Raw genomic sequence first — 22,157 nt, 5'->3', positions numbered from 1 at the left:
AGTGCCTCTAAGGAAAAATACAAGTTCAAAGAAAGCTAACACAAGGGTCTCTATGCGTCTCTCCTTTGGAAGCAGGATCAATTCCTACTTACTGATGCTGAGCAGACAGAGCAACCTAGTCCCAGATCTATTAAATTCGCTGTTTTACTTTTGAATTAGTTTATTTACTTATCAAAAATGATGAATAACCGCTCTATTTCCTGATATTCTGTGAGCCTGTAAAAATATTATGAAAACTACAGTTTTATGCAACTAAAGATTAACACAATCTTGTCTTCCATGAGAGTCACAGGGGTCTAAATGATTACCAAATACTTACTCTCTGCTGGTCACTGAACCAAGCCCCACACATTTTTTATTTTATTTAATCCTCCCAACTTGAGGGTCAGCAGTCCAGTCACTGCCAATTTCCAGAAGAGGTATCAGGCTTATTCGAGGTAAGTTAACTACCTGAGGTCACGGTGTTATGAAGATGTGCAGGGAGAACATGAACCTGGGCTGACTCCCACTCCCAGGGTTCAATCACCATCACACCCAAGCAGGAAGAGGAGAATTTTAATTAACTGCTAGGAAAAATTTCAAACACAAAAAAAATGACCAGAATGGTATAACCCCAAGTAGCAAACCCAGTTTCAACCAGTACCAACTAGGAGCCAACTCTGTCCACTTCCACTTCCAGCAGTGGCCTTTTAATTTAGAGGACACTAACGACAGTTGTCCCTTGTTGCTATAAGCATGGGATTTCATGGTAAGCTTTTTGTGTTCCTCTCTGCACTGCCAACGAGTTACTCCTGACGACTCTTTCATACTTTCTATGGGTACAGCCTTTGCTCTGTTCCTGGCAGTCCCTTCCCACCAGCTGAGTGAAAGACACATAACCTGAATCTTCAAAGCACAAGGGAGTCTTGGTCTCAAAGAATCAAGAAAAGGAGCTATGGTTCAGGGATAATTAGCCCCGAGCCCCCCTTGGCAAGGGGGGTAAAGGGAGGGCAGAAACAGAGGAGATGCCATAACAGGGCCTGGCATGTTCCTGAAGGACAGTGATGTCTCCAGCTGTGTATCTAGGCCTAGAATCCCCAGAGCCCAAAACTTTGAGGGTAGAGATCCTGGAACAGGGGGTCTACTGCCCTGACTGGCAACTGTAAAGGGCCCAAAGGTAAGTATTTGAGGCTGTGGGACATACGGTCTCCTACTCACTACTCCCCTCTGCCACCACCACTGGAAAGCAGCCAGGGACAGCCAGCAGGCAAATCCTATTCACAAAGCCAGGTGGCTCTGGGCCCAGGGGCCCTAACTCAGCCTCATAACTGCAGGTTTCCCCTGAGATCTCCCTGAAGCCCCCAGCACCTCCTCTGGACGCCCACTGGAGTGGTTCTTCTCTCTTCTATTTTGAGGGCCTCGGCTACCAATTGCTGATGCTGGGAGCCCCCCAATTCTGTAGGATGGCTCCAGGTCATAGAGGCTCAACACGCCCAGACGGAACACTTTCTCCTACCCCGAAACAGGTCTATTCTCTGAACATTCAAAGTGGCCAAACAGTCGCCACTTGTTGGGAAATTGGGTACTCTCTTCGAACTTCCTCTCTCATTCATATCTAATGATTTCTTAATCATTCATTCAAATAAAAATTGTGTGAGCATCTACTGGGTGGCAGGAGTTGTGCTGAGAGCAAAGAGAATAGCTACAGTAAAGAACAAAACACGGTCCTCGTCCTTACAGAGCATGGTCTCATGAAGGATGGCTAAGTGAGCAGCTGCGATACACCCAGACAAGTTTGGTGGAAGTTCAAGCCCAGGGCTGGCCTGACGCAGAGAGGCAGGGAAGGGGTTCAGAGGCAAAAGCCTAAGCTGACGACTCAGCAGGAGTTAGCCAGTAGATGGAGCTGAGGGATAGGAAAGGAGTTCTAGGCATGGATGCAGCATGTGCTGAGGAAGAAGCAAGAGAACAGGGATGAAGCGAGGTCGTAGCTGTGGCAACAGAGGCTATACAAGGAAGTGCAGGCAGGCAGGGCCAGGCCACCAAGCATAGCAGGCCGTGCTGGAGTGCTGGAGCCTGACCTTCAAGGCAGCGGGGGAGCCACTCAGAGGGTCCCGAGCAATGAAGGGATATAATATACTTTTTGTTACAACTACTATGGCTACAGTGTATAAAACGATTTCAAAGGGTCCAGGAGGAAAAGGAAGGAAACCTGGCAGGAGGCCTGTGAGACAACCTAGGAGACACAGCCTCAGAGAGACATACAGTGGACACCCGGACATGGTAGTCTGGAGCCCAGGGCCTGGCAGAGAATCAAAGATTCAGGAGCCTACAGATGGTAACTGAGGCAAGGAGATCCAGTGAGATCACTGAGGGGAACGGGGCTCATTAAAAGAAATCTAAAAACTACCCCACAGTGTGGTGCCTTTAAGGGAGAGACAGAACAAGGTACTAGCAAGAGCCCAGGACAGTATTTTGGGCAGGGATGACCCCTGAGTGACAAGAAATATACATACAGACAAGTATTTACTAGGTTTGGCAATGAGGAGAATGGTTTAACAAGGGGGGGGCCCGGCAGGGTAGGAGGCGTCACAAGAACCTTGGCTGTGCTGGGAGCAGAGAGGTAAGGGCAATGCCAGGGCCCTCAGGGGAGTGCTTTTTCTTTTTCAAAGAGAGACCAGAGTATGTTTAATGGGAATTCGACAATAGACAGTAGAAACAGGGAGCTGCAGATCTGGAAGAAAGGAGAACTTAGTAGTCCAGGGACAGGCAGCAGGCTAGATCCGGGACATGGTGGGGTTTGCCTTGGGAACTGAGGGACATCTTTCCCACTGAAATGTAGAAAATGGAGGGAAGGGATAACTATGGAACACAATAAAGATGCAGGTTTGGCAGCAGGAAGTAGGAAGTGACTGATTGTTGGCTTCTGTAGAAACAACCTTGCCTTGGCCCTGCATGTGGGTGGGCTTGGAAGCCAAATATCTGGTGCCAGGGAGGGATACCTGTGCGGGAGACCTTGGCAAATTCCTTAACTTCTCTCAGGACCTCAGTTTCATTATTTGTAAAAGCGCAAAAAAACAGCTGGAAGGAGGTGCTGGAAGTGTCTGAAGCAGTGGGTTCTGCCCCCTCTGTGCTGGTTCAGGCTGCTTCTACCACTGCAAGAACCTACTTCCCTGTCCTCTGAAATCGTTCCCCGGCCTTATGGGTCCTTCCTTCAGAGAGGAACCTTTTCTAACTGCTTCCACACCCCCTGGAGTCTTCCTCACTGGGGCCCCTGATTTCCTCTGCCATCTTGGGATCATTTCTGCATCGAGAGCACAGTTCATGGAAGGGAGGGGCTGCCATGTACAGGGATGGGGCTTTTTCCTTCCTGATCTCAGAATGGGGGGAGCGTCTGGGTGCCAGACCCCAGCAGCCCATGAAGGGTCACCATGAGGGGGAACAGTCTGCGTGTAACAACTGAGAAACTTGTTTCTGCGACCTCTGCTTAGCAGGAAGTTGATCCTGACATGTGAGAAGATGACTTCCCTGGAGGCAACACAGAAGCACTAAACCAAGTCAGTCATCAGAGGTGTGGCTGCCAGGACCTCTGCAAATGCTCCTCCCAAGAGGGGATGTCAACTTACTCCTAAGGCTGAGGGTCATTTAAGCACAGAATCCACTTACAAGGAACCACACTTTGAAAGGATCTCTGCATTTTAGAATTACTACGAAATTTCTTAACTAATGCAAAGTAAAAAGGAACAGGAATTAGTTATGTATGTCGTGGTATCAAATACAAATAAAGCAAAAAAAAAAAAAAGTAAACCATTCAATTATGGACAGTAAAGTTCTAGGAGGCACGCAGTGACCTCAGAAGGGAGTCCGATTTTCCAGTTACTCTTCTATCAGATCACAGGGCTGTTCTGGGAGGGCACCTGCTGCCTAGGCTACAGATGACACCTTCAGATAGGAGCCTAGGACCTTTCCTGCTGACATGTCCTTTTCTAGATTCCTAGATCTCTGATGTTGTAAATAAATGAGACAATGTAAATCCAAGCAATGCTGTGTCACTGACACTATTTACTTTCTCAAGGAAGATTTTACCACTTTCTAGTGACAGGGCTGATGATTGTATGGTCATGTTCCTGTGAGAGCTCACAGTTCAATTCTCTCACCAGGCTGTTCTAAACCAACAAAATGGATTATTAGCATTTTCCCATGGAACAGCATGGGCATGATGGAGCATGCAGCAGTTCTGGCATGGCTGCCACTGGAAGCACACACCTGCTGCACCCAGAGCTCACAAGGAGCGGTGCTGATGGCAAACACAGTTCCTGCTGCTGGCCAAAGGGGGCCGGACACACCCGAGAATCAAAGTGCAACAGCGTCAAAACCCAACAGCCTCCAAGGGCATAACCAGTCCCTAATACAACCAGCAGCTAGACCTAAACACATCTAAGATTTCCTTTTCCTACATCAGGCGGGGGTATTTACATCCGGTCAATTCAGCTGCTAACAGCACAGCTGGAGGCTGAACACTGAAAGTTCTGCTTCCCCTTGCTGAGGAGGGTGACTTGGGGCCCCAGTGGGTGAGGGGTAGGGCAGAGGCCTTGTGGTTCTGCCAGGTTAAACCACTGACCAAAGAGAGAATGGGCAACTCTGGGCAGGATAGCCAATTCTTAGTAGAATAAAAGGAGACAAAAAATTCTATCAGTGGGTCATAACTGGGAAATTCTGAATAAATCTGTGTTTATCCCTCATGTCAATACAAAGATAAACTTGTATGAGCCGCCTTTCAATTAGGATTTCCCTCGCTAAGGCAAGTGCAAAGCATCAAAGTAAAATAATTACCTTCTCTGGCCAGATGCCTAGGTGGAAGTAGAGCCTGGCCTGGAGGAGGAGAAGCTGCACCTGGTCCGGGTACATCGCCAGATACAGATCCAGGGAGTCTCTCAGGAGCTGGTATGACTGGTCGATGCCTTCCCTGGGGGAGGGGAAATCAATCCTGTTGTATTCTGTTTCTTCTGAGCTAAGACCCTCTTTTTCAAGGCCCAGGTTTTATAAGTAACTGACTCAAATCCCACACGTTTTCTGATTCTGATACTTCTGTTTAGCATAGTTATAATGTTCTTAATAAGAAAATACACAAGAAATATAAATTTTGTACTCCAATAAGTTAAAATCATAATTGCTTTCCTTAGGGAGTCACCTCACTAACACTGTACATAATGAAAAATGAATTCTGAATGGGTGGAGCAGAGAGGACTTTCAGGGCTGTGAAACTGTTCTGTGTGATACTCTAATGGTGGGTACATGTCATTACAAATTTGTCATAATCCATAGACTGTACACGGCCAAGAACCAACTCTAATGTCAACTATGGGCTCTGAGTGACAACGATGTGTCAAGTTGGGTTGATCAACTGTAACAAATGCCCCCCTCTGGTAGGGGATGTTGATATGAGGGAGGCTGTGGGTACCTGGAGGTAGGGTGAGGGTCGGGGGTAGATGGGAACTCTCTGTACTTTCTGCTCAGTTTTGCTGTGAACCTAAAACTATCTTAAAAAAAGAGTCTATTAAAAGAAAAAAATCTGCCATTAGATAGAGAGCTATTACTACAATGTACAATTTTCTATTTTCCCTGTAAGACAAACTTCCTTAGTCTCAGAAGGAAGACAGTTTCATACCTGTGTTTTCTTTTTAAGTGACAGAAAGGTATAAATGAAAAGATAACAAAGCACTAGGATGTGAAAAATAACTGCTTTCAGTTTAAAACATCCTTGTTATTGAAGAATGCTTTCAGAGTTCACTAAAGAGAACGTGTCCAAGTCCACGTCCACTGCAAAGATCTCAAAGAAAAGTCACTTAGTGCCTTTGAAGTCTAGACTGCATTATGTAACGGGAACCAGTTTCTTCCCATGGTGGGTGGACAGCTATGGCGGTCCCACCCGTGCCACACAGCCTCTGACGCTTCTCAGTATCACGGGGAGGCTCACTAAAGAAAACTCTCTGTAAGGCAATCGGGGCCTCCAAAGATGCGCACTCTGTAGAAGGACTGGAAAACCAAGAAAACCTTACCGCTTTCCCAGGCTTAAAAGGTTTCCCACCATTCGCTGCAGCACCTTCTTCACATTTACCACCCCATAGAGCGCTGCGGTCACATGCTGGCCAATCAGGTATTCACATTCTTTCACTGTCAGCTGCTTGCCTTTTCCAAAAGCATCTATGTAGATGTAGTCAAAGATGTCCAGGGTCGCCCTACCCAAAGAGTGCATGTAGTTAGTCGCACCTTATATTAAAGCTGAATGAGTCAGCTGAAAATCCCAATAAGTAGCTCAAATCAGAGGCTGAATGTTAACACAGTGACATTTCTACTGAAAATATCAAGATCTTGTCCAAAGTTTAAAATCTGACCTTTATCCATGCTCTGCAGTGTTAAGACCATAGTACACCGATATTTAAGGAACAGCACACTTCTATGCCATTTACCACGGTTTTTTTTTTTCCCCCTGTACCTCAGGCACATGAAAGTTCCTGGGCCAGGGATCGAACTGTGACCCAAGCTGCTTCAATGACAATGTCAGACCCACTGTGCCACAAGAATGTTCCCTAATATAGTCTTTTAAAGAGATCAACCTAAAACTCACTGCCAGGCATATCTCTCAGAAGTGTGGTTAAGAAAAGTATTTATGGAATGCCTGAGGCAGTCTATTAATTCCACAGAGTAGCAGTGGTTAATGTCTATGGATCTCAGGGCCCCTGGAGCCGCAAGGATTCTGGCTTCAGCTCAGCAGATGCATTCAGGTGGTCAGAGGGCTGCGAGCCCACCTGTGGCTCAGGCTGGGCACCTGCTCCAAACCACAGAGAGCTGTGTCCCTAGCCTCCTGCCCCCACTTCTGCTGTGGCACAGCTTTCTAGGAACCGGGTGCTTGTACATGGGGGTGGCCCATGCTGACAGGCAGGGAGGCGGCCACAGGCAGAACGTTCTCCCCACAGAACCTCTAACTATACTGCATTCACTTTATGAGGACCTCTAAGGGATCGAGGTGGGTCTCTGTTTCAGGGATGTCCATGTTTTAAGTTCAGTCAGATTTCGTCCTTGAATCACATGAATAACCCATCTTTAACAAGACACATAAAATGTTCCAGAAATAAGGCATGCTCTTCAATCTTTTTTTGAGTCTAGGAGAACCACATAGATGCATACAAGTTTACAGGCAAAAGTCCTAAATAAAATGAGCAAATCAAATACAGCAATGTATTATAAAACTCCATATGATTAACTTAGATGTACCTCAAGAATGAAAGGAAGACTGAACCCCCAAAAAATTTCAGCACATGCAGATTAAAAGAGAAAAACGATATGATCCTATCTGTGGACACAGAAAAGAAATTTGGAGAAAGAATCCTAATTACTAATAAAACTCTTAGCAAATTAGGACTTCTAGAAGGCAGCTTTGAGAATCTCAATGAAAAGTACTGCTCCCAAACATTGCATCTGAGTTGAAATTTTAGAGTCCCACCCAAGGCAGAGTGCCTGCCATCACTGTTTTTATTTGCTTTGTATAAGAGGATCTGGCCAGCAGAATAAGTCACAGAGGCAAAAACATACAAGGGCTGGAGTTCCCGTCATGGCTCAGTGGTTAACAAACCCAAACAGTTATCCGTGAGGATGTGAATTCGATCCCTGGCTTCCCTCAGTGGGTTAAGGATCTGGCATCGCTGTGAGCTGTGTTGTAAGTAACAAATGTGGCTCGGATCCTGCATTGCTGTGGCTGAGGAGAGGGCTGGCAGCTGCAGTTCCAATTCAACCCCTAGCCTGGAACCCTCCAGATGCTACAGGTGTGGCCTTAAAAAGACATATACAAAAACAAACAAACAAAATTCCAAGGGCTAGAAGAAAAATAAGAAATAAAACTGTCAAGATTCAGATAATATGACTGTCTACATAGAAGAGTCTAAAGAGTTAACAAATTATTACTACTACTAACTGATTCACCACAGGAGCTGATGAGCAGACCCAGATCTAAAGATCAAGCATGTCCCTGTACACTAGCACTATTTAGAAAGCATAATTTAAACAACCATTTACAATATCGACAAAAAGGTAAGGTACCCAGGGATAAATCTAACAAGATGTCAAAGGGCTCAATGCAGAAAATCATAAAATTTTTACCTTTTTAAGGACATTAAAGAAGACAAACATAGAGGGAGATATGTTCACAGACAGGCAGACAGACAGACTGAGCACACTGGCCATATTGATCATGTGAATCCATGAATCCAAAGGTGCTCCTGGGCCAGCTGCCAGCCACACAAGCCTTCTAGGGACCTGACACACAGACATCAGGCTAAGAGGAGTCAGGGCAATGCTGAAGGGTTCTGTGGGGGTCTCGCCCTACCAGTCATTAGGATTAATGATAAATCAATACGACACTGTGGCCTTGGTGCAGACACAGACACACTGAGGGCATGAGGGGTGGGGTCCGGCAAGGACAAGGAGGGATTGCAGCCCAGCCCCCTGGCTAAGGAAGAGGCTGTGTGCTCCCCCGCAGGCCAGCCCTGGACTCAGTGTCTGTATCGGCTGGGTGCTTTGGGGGCTAACAAATCATTTGCCTGAAGCTGAGGAAGGAAAAATGATCCTGTGACTATACACAAATGCGCCCAGCAATGTCACTGTGATAAATAATATGGCAATTGGTGTGTTTTCAATGCTTTACATCAGGCAGAAATCCTTGGTGGACTATTATACAAGCATTTAAGTATATTTTAGAGATATTTCGGGAAATTGGATAGGTTATTCAGGGAGGGAATGGTCTGAAAAAGCACTTTCTCATTTAAAATAATGGAAAATGGGTGCCTGCTATCCAAAAGGAAAACCATCCAATACATTTTTAGAACAGATTATATTTGGAGAACAAGGGAAGCCTGTACTTAGTATTTAAGGAAACATACATATGTAATGAAATATAAAAATCTGCATGGAAATAACAAATACTTTCAAACTAACTGCTGCTTACTTCTAGAGAGAAGGGGAGGGAGAAAGGGATAAGGAAGAATATTGAGGAGGCACTGACTTAGAGCAGTGTTTTATTTCCTAAACCCAGAGGTGGAAATATAGGGGCCAGCATCAGGAATTCCATCAGGTATGTAAAGTATTGTGTTCTCTCATTTGATTCTTCAAACTACTTCATAAAAAAAATAGTAGCCCCATTTTAGAGAGGAAGCAACTGAGGCTCAGAGGAAGCTGAGGTCTGAACCCAGTTTAACTCAAAGCTATCTTCTATCACTCTGCTCATCACTCCATCAAAGGGTACCACAGCTGGTCATGAGAATGTCGTCACAAATGACAGGATGTAACTAAGTAACTTAGTTTCTTTTCCCTCTAGATGGCACTTTTAAAGAGAAGATAAGAGCTCCCCCTGTGGTGCAGCAGGTTAAGAATCTGACTGCAGTGGCTTGGTGGGGGCGGAGGAGGGGGGGGGTGCTGTGGAGGTATGGATTCGATCCCTGGCCTGGCATAGGTTGCAGCTTTGGCTTGGATCCAATCCCTGGTCCGGGGACTTCCATATGCCGTGGGTGCAGTCATTAAAAAAATTTTTTTTTAAATAAAGAAAAGGTATCTCTACCTATTTGATGAACTACTCTTTCAAAAAAGCTAGACTATAGGAGTTCCCATTGTGATTCAGCAAGTTAAGAACCCGACTAGTATCCATGAGGATGTGAGTTTGATCCCTGGCCTTGCTCACTGGGTTAAGGATCTGGCATTGCCATGAACTGTGGTATAAGTTGCAGACACGGCTCAGATCCCACATGCTATGGCTATGGCATAGGCCAGCAGCTCCAATTTGACCCCTAACCTGGAAACTTCCATGTGACAAAGGTGCAGCCCTAAAAAGCAAAACAAACGAACAAACAAATAAAACTAGACTACAGCTGAAAAGGAGCTTTATGTCCAACAGGAGTGCCATGGCTGAGAACTTGAATATCTGCTTTTGCACTTGGATCAAGAACTGAGCTGCCCGCTCTCTCCCCGCTGCCTCTCCCTTCCCCACCCCTCTTCTGTAGGAAAAGGGAAGCCAGGGGAGATTTTATGGAAGACTGGAAAGTAAGAGTTTCTTTAAGAACTCTTTGTACTGATTTGCTTTGAAACAAAGGGACTGTGAGATTCACATAAGACCCTGAACTCTTAGTCCTGTTCTTTAAAATGAAATGTTTTCTCTAAGATAATTGGAGATTCACATGCAGTTCTGAGAAATGAGACAGAAAGATCCAGAGTACCCTTCTCCCACTCGTAGATTACTGACTTGGATACAGTCAAGAGACAAACCAGTTCTGTCACCACTCTTGTCCCCCTTTTATGCTCTTGTTGAGTTACTTCCTCTCAACACAGTGGCTATGAATCCACAGGAAATCACAACATGTCATAGATGGCTCACCCCTCTGCACCTTGGCACCACCTTAGTAAGAAGTGACTGGGGAAGTTGACAGGTTCCAGTGGGACCCCCAGCTGCCGGGCAATGGTCAAGTAGAGCAGAGACATGCTGATTGGGATTCCTGTTCTGCGGATTAAAACCTAGAGGGAAAAAAAGGGCTTTAGCTTCACAGAGATGAACCATACCTTCTCACCCCTTCCACACATGTTCTTAGTGGGCACCTACTGTGCAGCAGGTGCAAGGATGGGCTTTGAGGCTTAAGCGGTTTATGTAGATCAGGGCTGTTTGGACTACAGTTCACAAACCAAATGGAGCCTACTACCTATTTTTGGATGGCCTTCAGAAGGAGAGTTTTAATGTTCAAAAAAAGTCGAAAGACTACTATTTCATGAAAACATGAAAACTGTAAGAAATTCACATGTCCACATCCACATATAAAGTTTTTTGGAACACAGCCCACTCTTCTGTTTGTGTATGGTCTGTGCCTGCTTTTACATGACAAACGCAGAATTGAGCAATAAGGATAGAAGGCATATAGCGTACAGAGCCAAGATAAATCACTATCTGGAAAAAGCCTTCGGATCTGAGTCCTTCTAGGAAGGAGTTAAGGCCATTTCAAAACAAGTGTCTAAGATTTGACAAAAGAAAATATAGGAATTCCCTTGTGGTGCAGTGGAAACGAATCCAACTAGGAACCATGAGGTTGCAGGTTAGATTCCCTGTCCTCGCTCAGTGGGTTAAGGATCTGGCATTGCCGTGAGCTGTGGTATAGGTTGCAGATGAGGCTCGGATTCCACGTTGCTGCAGCTGTGGTATAGACTGGCAGCTGTAGCTCTGATTTAACCCCTAGCCTGGGAACTGCAGGTGCAGCCCTAAAACGACAAAAACAAACAAAAAGAGAAAATACAAGTCTCATAGAGAGCAAGAGAATAGATATAAAAATGGAGATAAGCAAGAAATAAGTATCAACGACATAGCCAGTCATATATTTCTTCCAATCTTCCCAGAGGCCAGTGCAAAAAGACCTGGTTTCACAGATTAGTGTTTGAAAGATACAAGTTGACCACATCTAGTCAGAGAAATACTTATTTCTAGTCAGGAATTTATCTCAAGGGTTTTCAGACAGAGGATGCTCTGTGATGAAGCACATAAAATCCACAGCAATATCCTCATAGTAGAGGCAAAAATAAGCTTCACTGGACATTGAGACATGAACAAAATCTAGTACTTGCCCTCAAAAAACTACAATTTATCAAAGATAAGCTTAATATACCTATATCATTATTACATTTTCTAATACACCCACATTTACCTGGTGCATATACAGATTTAGGGCATTATAGTAATCCATCCGGTTCCCCTTGAACTTTAGTTGGTCATAAAGGACGTAGTTAATGGCATCCAGCACCTGGCTCTGGAGTTCTATTTCCATTATCATGGCGGATTCACCTGAAACAGAGACCTGCTCTGAGGACACAAGCACAAATAAGCTTGCGACCAGTGTCCCAAATAACCCTGAACATGCAGACACTGGCAACGCCTTGAGAAAATTCATCAGGTGTTGACAATCCAAGATGGACATGAGAATATGAATTTGAAGTGTTTCACATTATCCAGGTGAACACGTAGTCTTGTCATCAATTGCTTTTGGGGGACATAATGGGAACACACTCCCAAATGAACCGATTACTTCAGGTTTTGTTTTGCAAATACAGCTGGATCCAAAGCAATTCCACACCTGCCTTGAAGGCCAAGCTGGGGTGGCGACTGTTTATGCCCCGGAGGGTTTTGCAAACAAGCTCCACGATGTTGTCAATCTGGGCCTGGATGTCTTTGAGGCTGATGTCGGAGAGAGGATTGCAGTACTGGTCAATATAGACTGCCCCTGAAAGGAACAAGAAGTACTAAATAAATTCCTACTTTCACCTTTTCTTTCTTAATAGTGATCATTCCCCCCAGACTCCCAGGGCCAGAGCTCTTTGTACCACCCTCCAGATGTGCTTCCTGTCTTGGATGCCAGGCCTTGGTGCTAATACACCAAGAAGTAACATCCTTACAACAAAGGAGCTTATGGTTCATTATGATTATTATTATTAAACCAAACCTTTCTCAGACATCATAGACTCAAAAACCGGATACACGTCCCATTTCCGTATTCTACTACTAAGAGAAATAAATATCATAGAGGAGATCTTTTCAAGCTACTCTCCCTAATTTTCTTAGAGTTCAAAATTCAACAACTCTGAAAACCTAATAGTATAAGACAGTTCTTTACTTTAAAAAATGTTCAAAGCCCTCAATGACAGATATGCAGTTCAATAAAGCATTCCTTTGAAAGGTGAGTCAGTACATGGACTTTGGAGATGTCTGGACTTTGAAATCGGATACATGGTTACACTCAGGAAACCCAGAGCTAAACTTGTTCAGAGCACACCAGAGACACTGTCTCTTGATCACTACTCTTCACCACCTTAGGTCACTTTTCAACCTAAGACCCATAGGGTTAACTTGCTCATCTGTTACAGGACATTTTCACCTCGGCAGCTGTAGAGTCACTTTAAATTCAAGAGGTCTCAAACCAGAACCTACACCCCAGTGGGTATCAAGAGATCTGGCTCCCAGTCCTGGTTTTGGGGACTGGCTACTGGCCTCCTTGGGACTGAGTTCCCCTACCTGCAGCTGAAGGAATGCATGCTGCCTGTCTCTGCAGCCTGTTCTACCCTACTGCCGCTCCCTAGACTCTGTCAATGGTGAGATGATTCTAGTCAGTCACTGAAGATCAAAACCCTGCAGTCAACTTCTATTCACTCAGCTACTTAAAAACCTCCAAGAGCTGATGGGCTGCTTGAAAATTATAATATTTGAAAGATGAAAGAGAAGTAATTATTTTCATAAATAAAGCTTGTCAAGTTATTCCTGACTGTGGAATAAACAGAAGAAGCCTCTCAACTCCAGGATGGATATGGGAAGATTCCAGGGTGGTGAGGATATTTTATTTTAATGAACTGAAGCAGATCCTTCATTTCTTTCTGGATGGTATAATCAACAAGATCAATCAGTAAGAATCCACTTGGCATAGTGGAGCATATCCTTATCATAACATAAGGACAAGGAACATAAGAAACAGTGACTATTGGAGAAACAACCTGCACACACAGGAAGCAGAAAGGATGCAAAAAGGTTTACTAGCCACAGCTACTGGATTAGATCTGAGGCAGTAAAATCTGCAGGTGTTGAAATCATCAGAGAAACTTAACACAAGTGAAACTTGCAATGAACTTGGAGAGTGAGTAGATTTAAGGGGGAATCCAAAGGAAAAGTGGTACCACGGATGAGGAAGGGAAGCCAGGTGTATCTGTAGGTGCTGGTGAGGATAGTGGCCTGGCTGGAGCAAATGGGACACTCTGGAGAGTAATGAGGAAAAGGCCTGAGTGAATAATGCAGGTCACTGACAATGGGCAGAGATTTAACCAAAAAAAAAAAAAAAAAAGGAAATCAGCTGGCCACATTGCAGCCTCCCATGGAGTGCTGAAAAGTCTGGGTTTCAGTCTGGGCCAGCACTGTATGTTGGCTGATGAGGGCAGGAGGGGGTGATGCCTGCAGTACCTAGAAAGCTGCTGCTGGGAGGTGGGAATGGCCTGCAGCAGAACAGAACAGAGACATGACTATGAGAAACACTAGAAGGGGGGAAAAAAATCAATGAACCAGGAAAATCACTGGGAGTAGGGAATGAAAGTGAAGTTAGAGTCATATCTATATTTCATAACCATAATTTATGAAAGTATTTGTGTAATATGCTAGGAATTTTAAAAAGTCTTCAAAAAAAATCCAGAAGTCACATTCTGTTCTTTTTCATTAGTAGGAATGGAAAGTTCTTCCCTTCATCTTGCCTGTCTACTTCTTTCCACTCACTTCTCATCATGGTCGAGCCGACTCACTGACATGCAAGAACATCTTGTTCTCGTTAGAGTCCAACCAGAGAGGTTAAGGGATTTGCTCGAGGTCATATGGAGACAAAACTGGACACATTTATTTCTGATTTGGAAATGAGGCTTCAAAGCTTAGAAAAACAGGAAATTAACCTCATTAGCTAGCATATCTGCCTCATGCTTTGAACTGAGGGAGCATCTTGAGAAAACACTGTCTCTTCAGCTGATAGCTCAAGATTTTGACAAGATCTTAGCTCTAAATTTAATCATTTTGCCTACGTAATTGGTCAGACCATAGAACCCAAACTCCCGAAGACCACGCAGCATGGTTTACTTTTCTACTGGTTTTTCATGAGAGACACTTTCCACTGCTGTTCTGAAGGACAATTTAGCTGTCTATCAAAATATCAACAGTGAAGTCTAACCTTCAAGATATGATTCATAGTCATCAGGCTGCTGAAGAAAAGCCTTAAGATTATTTAAAATTTTCTGTTGTCGTAGGTAATAAAGAATTTTTTTGGCGTAGTATTTCCAGGTCAGAGCTTTTCTGGAAAAAACAAACAAACAAGCAGGAAGTCAATAAGAATTAAGATACGAAAACTTTCAATTATCCATTTTTCACTTTCCACTAATCATACCATTTTCAGAGTCCACTTAACAAGAAAAGTATAACTGGCTCACAAGCATATAGTACTTATTACCATGGAAGCAGACAGTACAACTTAGGACTTGGCATGGGTAATTTAAGACCAAATTAGCCATGTTAAAATTTAAGAAACAGTTATCCACTTGGCTTCAGATTTACTAAAGGAAATGAGAGAGAAACCTGGAAAGCGAGGGCAACTCTGTGAGTCTCAGCAGACAGGAGTGAGGCGTTTGGAACCTCGCCCGCTGCTTGGCACCTGCCAGGGGTAACTCAGGCCTCGGGCTGCTGCCTTTCTCCTTCAAGACTTGCTGCCCTCTCATCTGGTTTCATGGCTTCAGATACTGTCCATACTCACAACCTCCAGTTTCTCTTCCAGAACAGATTTCTCCCCCAAACTCCAGACCTGTATATCCAACTGCTACAACCACATCCCACCTCAATATCTGGTGAGACCCTAACTTTCTTTTCCCGCTAGACTCTTGCCAACCTCAGATAAAGGCAACTCCATCACTTCACTTAGGCCAAACCCTTGGAGTCATCCTCGACTCCTTGCTTTCTCTCAAAAGCCATGTTCGACCCATCTGCCACTGCCATCAGAAATGTAAACATGTCTTCTAAACCACCACCCTCGTTTGTCTGTTTCATCCTCCTTTGAACTTTGCTCTCACCAGTCTCTGTTTAACATGGTAGCCAGAGGGCTCCAGCTGACATGTTAAATCATAGCACAAAAATCCTCTGACCGAAATTCTCCAAAAGTTTTCCACCACACTCAGAGTAAAAAAAAAAAAAAGCCCTAGTCCTAATGATGACCTACAAGACCCTTTAAACTCTGCCCTGTAACCTGTCTGACCTAGGTTCCTATATCCATCCTTCTCCCCACCAAGTCTAGTCACCAGTCATGCTGGCTTCCTGGCTGTCCCCTCATCACACCTGGCTGGAGCCCACCTTAGGCCTTAGCACTCAGTTCCTCCAGACTGGAACATTCTTTCCCTGGAGAGTGGCAATCTGAGCCCTCGCCTCCTTTTAGGTTTTGATTCAAACGTCACTTTTAGTAAGGCTTTCTTCCACCACTCTATTTTAAATTGTACCCCTCCCCCCAACCCCCATTCCCTCACCCTCTTTCCTGGTTAAGAGTTCTCCATAGCACTTCTCACCTTCTAAAATAATATCTTACTTTAAGCATTTCTTTTCTCCACTAGAGTGTGACCTCCATGAAGGCAAGGTAGTTTTGTTTGTTTGTTTTAAGTGTTGCTCATTGCTCTATCCCCAATGCCTAGAAGGGTGTCTGACACACAACAGATGCTAAGCAGACATTTGCTGAGTGAGTGAAATTCTTCACCAGGTCTCCCAAATACACAAGGGATTATGGGAAGTGGAGAGAGACAATGATTAACCATTAACTTATCTGTCTGGCTTCATAAATAAAGGACTATCCAATCTTCAAGAAGTAAATCAAAATCAGCAGAGCTAGGTATTTACCAGCTTTTTAACCTTTGAGTTGTAAAATAGAGCAATCTAGAAAATCACAAGAAACAAATGAATAGCTTAATGAATTGCTATAAGGAAAACACCCTTATATCCACCACTTGGGGCCAAAAAAACAGAATTCTGCAGATACTCCAAAAGCCCTCCATGGGCCCTCTCCTCCCCTGGTGACAAGGATCACACCTCAATGGTTACCACTACCTTGCTTTTCGCTACAGTTTTCACAAATGTGCATCCCTAAACACTCCAGGCTGGGCTGTTCAGACACCTTTTAAGTCTCCTGATTTACACGATCCCCTTCATCACTTTTTCCCCTTGTATTTTATTTGTTGAAGAAACCTGGTTGTTTGACCTGTACTTTCCCATAGTCTGGAAGCTGTTGACTGCATCCACATGCTGTGTAGTTTAATAAGTTCTTCTGTCTTCTAAATTCCTGCAAATTGGATGTAGAGGCTTGATCAGATTCAGATTCCATTTACTTGGCAAGACAACTTCATAGGTGGGAGTGCGTTCCATAAGGAGGCAATCGTGCCTGGGTTGGCTCCTTCTGTGATGTCAGCAGCCATTGCTATTCAAAGGCCCAGGTCTGTTAATTCATTAGAGGTCATAAAGTGATGATATTCTAATTCAATCATCCCTTTTCATTTATTAGCTGTAATATTTCTACAAAGAATAATTTCCCCATATCTACTATTCAGTTCCCCAGAGGTACAACATATAAGAAAGGCAGGATAAATGCTCCTTTCCTTTTGTCATTTTCCAAAACAATTATTTGGACTGTTATTATCCTCCAAGGGTAACCAACTAGTTGTTGTTCAGTATTATTACGAATTTATGGAACTAAATATATTTGATGTGTTTCAATCCATTCTAGTTACTGAACCCACTGACGCTCAAATCATCACATCTTTGGCCAAAGGAAGCCTCTTCATGTTGGCCCCTGAATACTTCTAAATGGAATATTGTTACTTCTCTTGCTATCTAGTTCAGGCTTCTAATATGCTTCCAGGGTCATCCTTTACATTTCTTGCTCTGGACCCAGAATCAGCCATTTCTCCCAAAATCCTGGGCTCTTTTCATGGGAAGCAGTATGGAGACTACAATCTGGGTACTTGGAATGATCATTTCTACTAGGTTGGGTAGTGTTTCTAGACCTTTTCAATGAGCAGAAATAGCAAGTCTAGTGTATAAGTGTGTGTTCACAAAAACATACACATACCTACACATATTCAAATATAAAACATCTCACGAGTTCATATTGACACACCTAATTCAAATTCAGAACATACAGTTTTTAACTTCTTCTATTTTATATCTGTTTCCTTTTTTCTTCCAGGAGAATCCTGCTTCTTCAGAATACCAGGGATGAATTAGAATATCACATAATCACTCATTGCTTTATTCCACATCTCACTCTCTTACACACACCCACACACACCAGCCTCAGAATAACAAGACCAATATTCCCATTACTGTGATGATTCCTGCAAACAGCTAAATATTTTTGCTCATGTTCTCCCCCACTCTCCACTCACTTCTTTCAGACAGCTATACTGTATCTACATTATTAGGGCTTATGGCCATTACATATAATACTTTCTCCTCATCAACTGTCATTTGGATTTAATTCTACAAGTAAGTATGTACTTAATGCTCACCGATAGTCCTTATATCAGTGTCTCTCTGGTTATTTTGGTTGGCTGAAGCTCATTTTCTAGCACATTTCTCAGGTAAGGCTCAAAAGTCCCTGTGATCTTACAAGTGGGTAAGTTTCTTCACAATCCTTACACTTGGAAGTCAGTTTGGCTAGATATAAAAATCCTTGGCTGATATTTTCCATCCTTGGGTATCTTAAATGTGTTACTCTTTTTTCCCCCCTCTGGCATAAAGTATTGCTGTTGAAAAGTTTGATGATATTCTGATTTGTTCTCCGTTATAAGCAGCTTCGTCTTTTTCACTTAGATCCCCAAAGGACTTTTTTGCCTTTAAAATCCAGTCGTTTTACTGGAACATGTCTCAGTGCTGGTTATTCTGGGTCAGTTTTTCCTCAGGTATAGTGTACGCCCTTTTAATACGTTGCTTCAAATCTTTATTGTAGGATGTACTCTTCTTTAAGATCATGTAGAACATCATAAATGCTGTTTTCACATGTCCAGGGATTGGTGCCTTAGCATTTACGGAAACTACCCTTCTTCCCATGCTTTCCATATCCAAACAACAAGCATTTGCCAGGAATGAATACAGAGTCCTTCATGAAAACTGGCACCTCAACACACTTACAAACATGAGAGTATTCCCTATTATTAAAAAAAAACTCTAAGTTAAAAACATTTGCCAGGCCCAAGGGTAACATTTGTAACATTTTATTTCTAAAAAGACTATAATATACATTTTTACTAGGTGTGAAGATTTAATATTTCTTTTTGCCAATCTGATAAGTAAAAAAGCAGTATTTCCTCATTAGTTAACATTTCTTTGAAGAGTGAATTTTTTTTTTTTTAATTGCAGTACCTGCGGGATATGGAAGTTGCTGGGCTAGGGAATGAGTTGAAGCCACAGCTGCAACCTACACCAGACCTCTAACCCACTGCACTGGGCTGGGGATTGAACCTTAGATGCCAAAGAGACAACACCAGACCTTTAACCCACTGTGCCAGTGAATTTAGCTCCAGTGACTTTAAAGGTGTTTTCACTTGGCTGCCAGTCACTTGGACTTGCTCTTCTGAGAATGTCATCCTTCTTTGTACATTTTTCAATTTCTCAGAAAATTTAAGGAATCTACTGAGTTTGTTTATGGTTTCTTTAGTCATAGAAGTCTATTTTTTAAATTGGAAAATCATTCGTTTTTATTTTTTTACTGCATTATCAGTCCTGGTTAAGGAGGTACCCCTAGATTGCACATGAAGTCTCTTATTTTCTTGAAGGATTTTCACTGTGATATTTAAAAATGTTGGTTAATCTCTTGGAATTTAATTTTTGTATAAGATATATGTTTTATTTTCTTACAGATGGATAGTCAGTTGTGCCCAATACCATTCATTAAATAAACCATCTTTTCCCCTCTGAGTTTAAATATACTAAACTGGGATATGTTTTTGAATTATTCTTTGCCACTGATGCAGCTATCTATTTTTATTCAAATAATGTGTTGTTTGATAAGAGGTAGCTTTATAATATGTTCTAATATCTACTAATGCATGTTTCCCATTGTGATTACTTAAAAATTGTTTTTTCTGGCTCTTGTAAATTTACTCTTCTGTATATATTTTATGACAATATAATCCAATTAAAACAAATGAAACTCTCCCCTCCCAAAACTCTTGCTGGATCCTAGCTGGAATGGCATTATGTATTAACACTGGAAGAATTGACATTTTTGTGATGGTAAGTCTTCTTATTCAAGGACATGCTAAATCTTATGTTTTTCAAATAACATTCTATAGTTTAACCTAGGAAATCCATTCCCAGGAAGCTATCAGAAAAGAAAGCATTAGAAACATCACCCTCCACAGTAACACAAAATAGAGAAGAAAGTGGTTACCCATCAATAGGGGGACAGTTAAATAAATTATGGTATATACTACAAAACAGTATGCAGCCACCAACAAAAGTGAATTTGATTTTTAAGAGCTGATTAGGATAGATTTCCACAAAGTAATGTTGAATGAGGGGGAAAAGTTATTGAGAAGTACATATTATGTGATCTAAATTTTGTAAAGTAATGATACCACTCCATCCCCCTGTATATCATATTAGCATGGAAGCATATAACCTAGATTGTCATCATAAATTATGGGAATGGGGTCAGGGAAGGCCAATAAAAATGGAAGAAGGGAGGAAGGACAAAACAGCATAAATAAGAAAAAGACAGTTTGCATTAAATATCAAAACAAACCCCAAAGGACTGATAAACTCAGTACGTATGATGTAACATTTACGAATTTAAAAGTCTATGTGTATATATGTAAAAGAGATAGGTTGACTTTTATTTTTAAGGCTGCACAATACTGACTATTAGATCACACTTAATTCATTTATAGATAAACCAAAATAGAAACAGAAAAATGACCTCTGCATCAGAACTCATCCAAGGCCTAGAATAGTGACACATCTTACCTCTCCCTCACAGTTGTTCCACTGATAGATAGTTCTCTCTCCTAAACCCCCTTGAAAACAATAAGAACAATGTCTTATGCCTTGTTTGTGAGATGTTTCACAATGATTTCTCTGAAGATGTTAAACTAGCACTCATCTTCCATCGTTAATAAAATTTCCAGAACTTTTAGAGCAGAAAATCTTTTTCATAGGTAAGTTAGGCTGGAAGCCAAGTCATCTTTCTGGTAAACTGGAAATTAACCTTCAGAAAATATAAGGCATAAAAGAATTTTAAGCAACAATCAAGAGATAATGGATTCCTCTTGATTGAGAGAGATAAAAGCAAGGCTCAACCAAGTATCTGTAATGTTCATGGGCGAAGTAGATTATTTCTTACCATAATCCAGAAATTGTAAAATATTATCCATTAAATTAAGACATACACGAGAAACTTTTTTTTAAAGAATTCAATTCACGACAGGCAAATCTGGTGGTGGTAGGTGAACAAGTGACAACGAAGAAAGGATAATTTGTATTAACCAAATGCCATAATAGATACAAGTGCCCAGAGTACAGTATTTGACCCGAAGGAGGACTAAACATGAATTCTCCCGAAAGGATTTTTGAACTGTTTCTTTGCATATCAATTGTCTTGGTGTAGTTACCTTGTACAGAGGAAATTTTTCAAAAATCTAACTGTAACAACATGAATGTAACATGAAATATTTGGAAATGTGTCCCACAGTTCAGCCACATACTAATTACAGCAATTAACTCTGGGGTAATTATTAAAACAAACAAAATCCTGGATAAAACTACAGCTTACCTTCCTTCCATATTTAGGATACACACCAGTTCATCCTCAAAAAATATCTCTGGTCCCTCAAGATTCTCAATGTCACTAAAACCGTTACAAGGGACCTATGAAAAGACACATACAAAGAGGCTCAGTAATGAGTAATAATGTCATCGTCATGCTCACACACAAATCTGAGTTGCAAACAAAGCTGCTCTTTTTCACAGAAGTGGTAACACCTCTCCCACACTATCTTGCACTGCCCACCCACTACGGGTGGAAAGCAACCTGTGGAGTAACAATAGTTTGTTCAGATCATACTGTTAGTTGTAAATGACTTACATCTTCAAAGACTGGAGTTTCTGAAAGTGATAACTCAGTTCAAATGTGAAGAAAAATAACTCTGAAATCAGGACCAGAAACACAAAATCTCCTAATTAACAATAACTATTCTGTGCAGTCTACACTGAATTCAACTAGGAGTGGAGGGCCAGAGAAGTCCAGTGCTTCAGGCGACTCTTGACCCTTTATGTTTTCCCCTCTGTAAATTGAGGGGGTGGTACCAATGAGCTTTAAGATCCCTTCAGCATAAAATTCTACTACCTCTCCCACTTTCCTTTTTCAAAGTAATCAGGAAATTTCATGTCAACCTGTACACGCTGAGAACACAGAAATACAAGGGTCCTGAGCCAAAGTAATCATCCACCCACAGATCAATCCTAAGTATGCTCCTGCTATGTTCAAAGTCCTTGACACACTTCTAATCAAGCAGAGGTGCAGGGAAAGAGGGCACTGAGGGAAAAACACAACAAT

The 22,157-nt window shown here is 42.4% G+C and overlaps 1 protein-coding gene across 7 annotated transcripts in view; it reads right to left on the bottom strand.

Moving 5' to 3' along the window:
• FBXO21 (F-box protein 21) overlaps positions 1-22,157 on the bottom strand; it is a 41,199-nt gene that overhangs the window by 16,397 nt on the left and 2,645 nt on the right. For all 7 annotated transcript variants that reach the window (XR_014825615.1, XR_014825616.1, XR_014825617.1 and 4 more), the window contains 7 exon segments: positions 21,375-21,469; positions 14,748-14,869; positions 12,132-12,278; positions 11,706-11,842; positions 10,397-10,533; positions 6,036-6,215; positions 4,810-4,942 (listed from right to left, as the gene is read on the bottom strand). Coding sequence is in view for 4 of the 7 variants with exons in the window: in XM_013990332.3 (XP_013845786.1) it covers positions 4,810-4,942; positions 6,036-6,215; positions 10,397-10,533; positions 11,706-11,842; positions 12,132-12,278; positions 14,748-14,869; positions 21,375-21,469 (951 nt within the window). In the remaining 3 variants the exon portion in view is untranslated.

The sequence above is a fragment of the Sus scrofa genome, chromosome 14 (genome assembly GCF_054392235.1).
Source record: "Sus scrofa isolate SSC_HxYL_T2T_F1_AM1 chromosome 14, Sscrofa_HxYL_maternal_Yorkshire_Landrace_v2.0, whole genome shotgun sequence".
Lineage (NCBI taxonomy): Eukaryota > Metazoa > Chordata > Mammalia > Artiodactyla > Suidae > Sus > Sus scrofa.
Note: the sequence above shows the minus strand (reverse complement) of the source record. Positions and strands in the feature narration are given on the sequence as shown.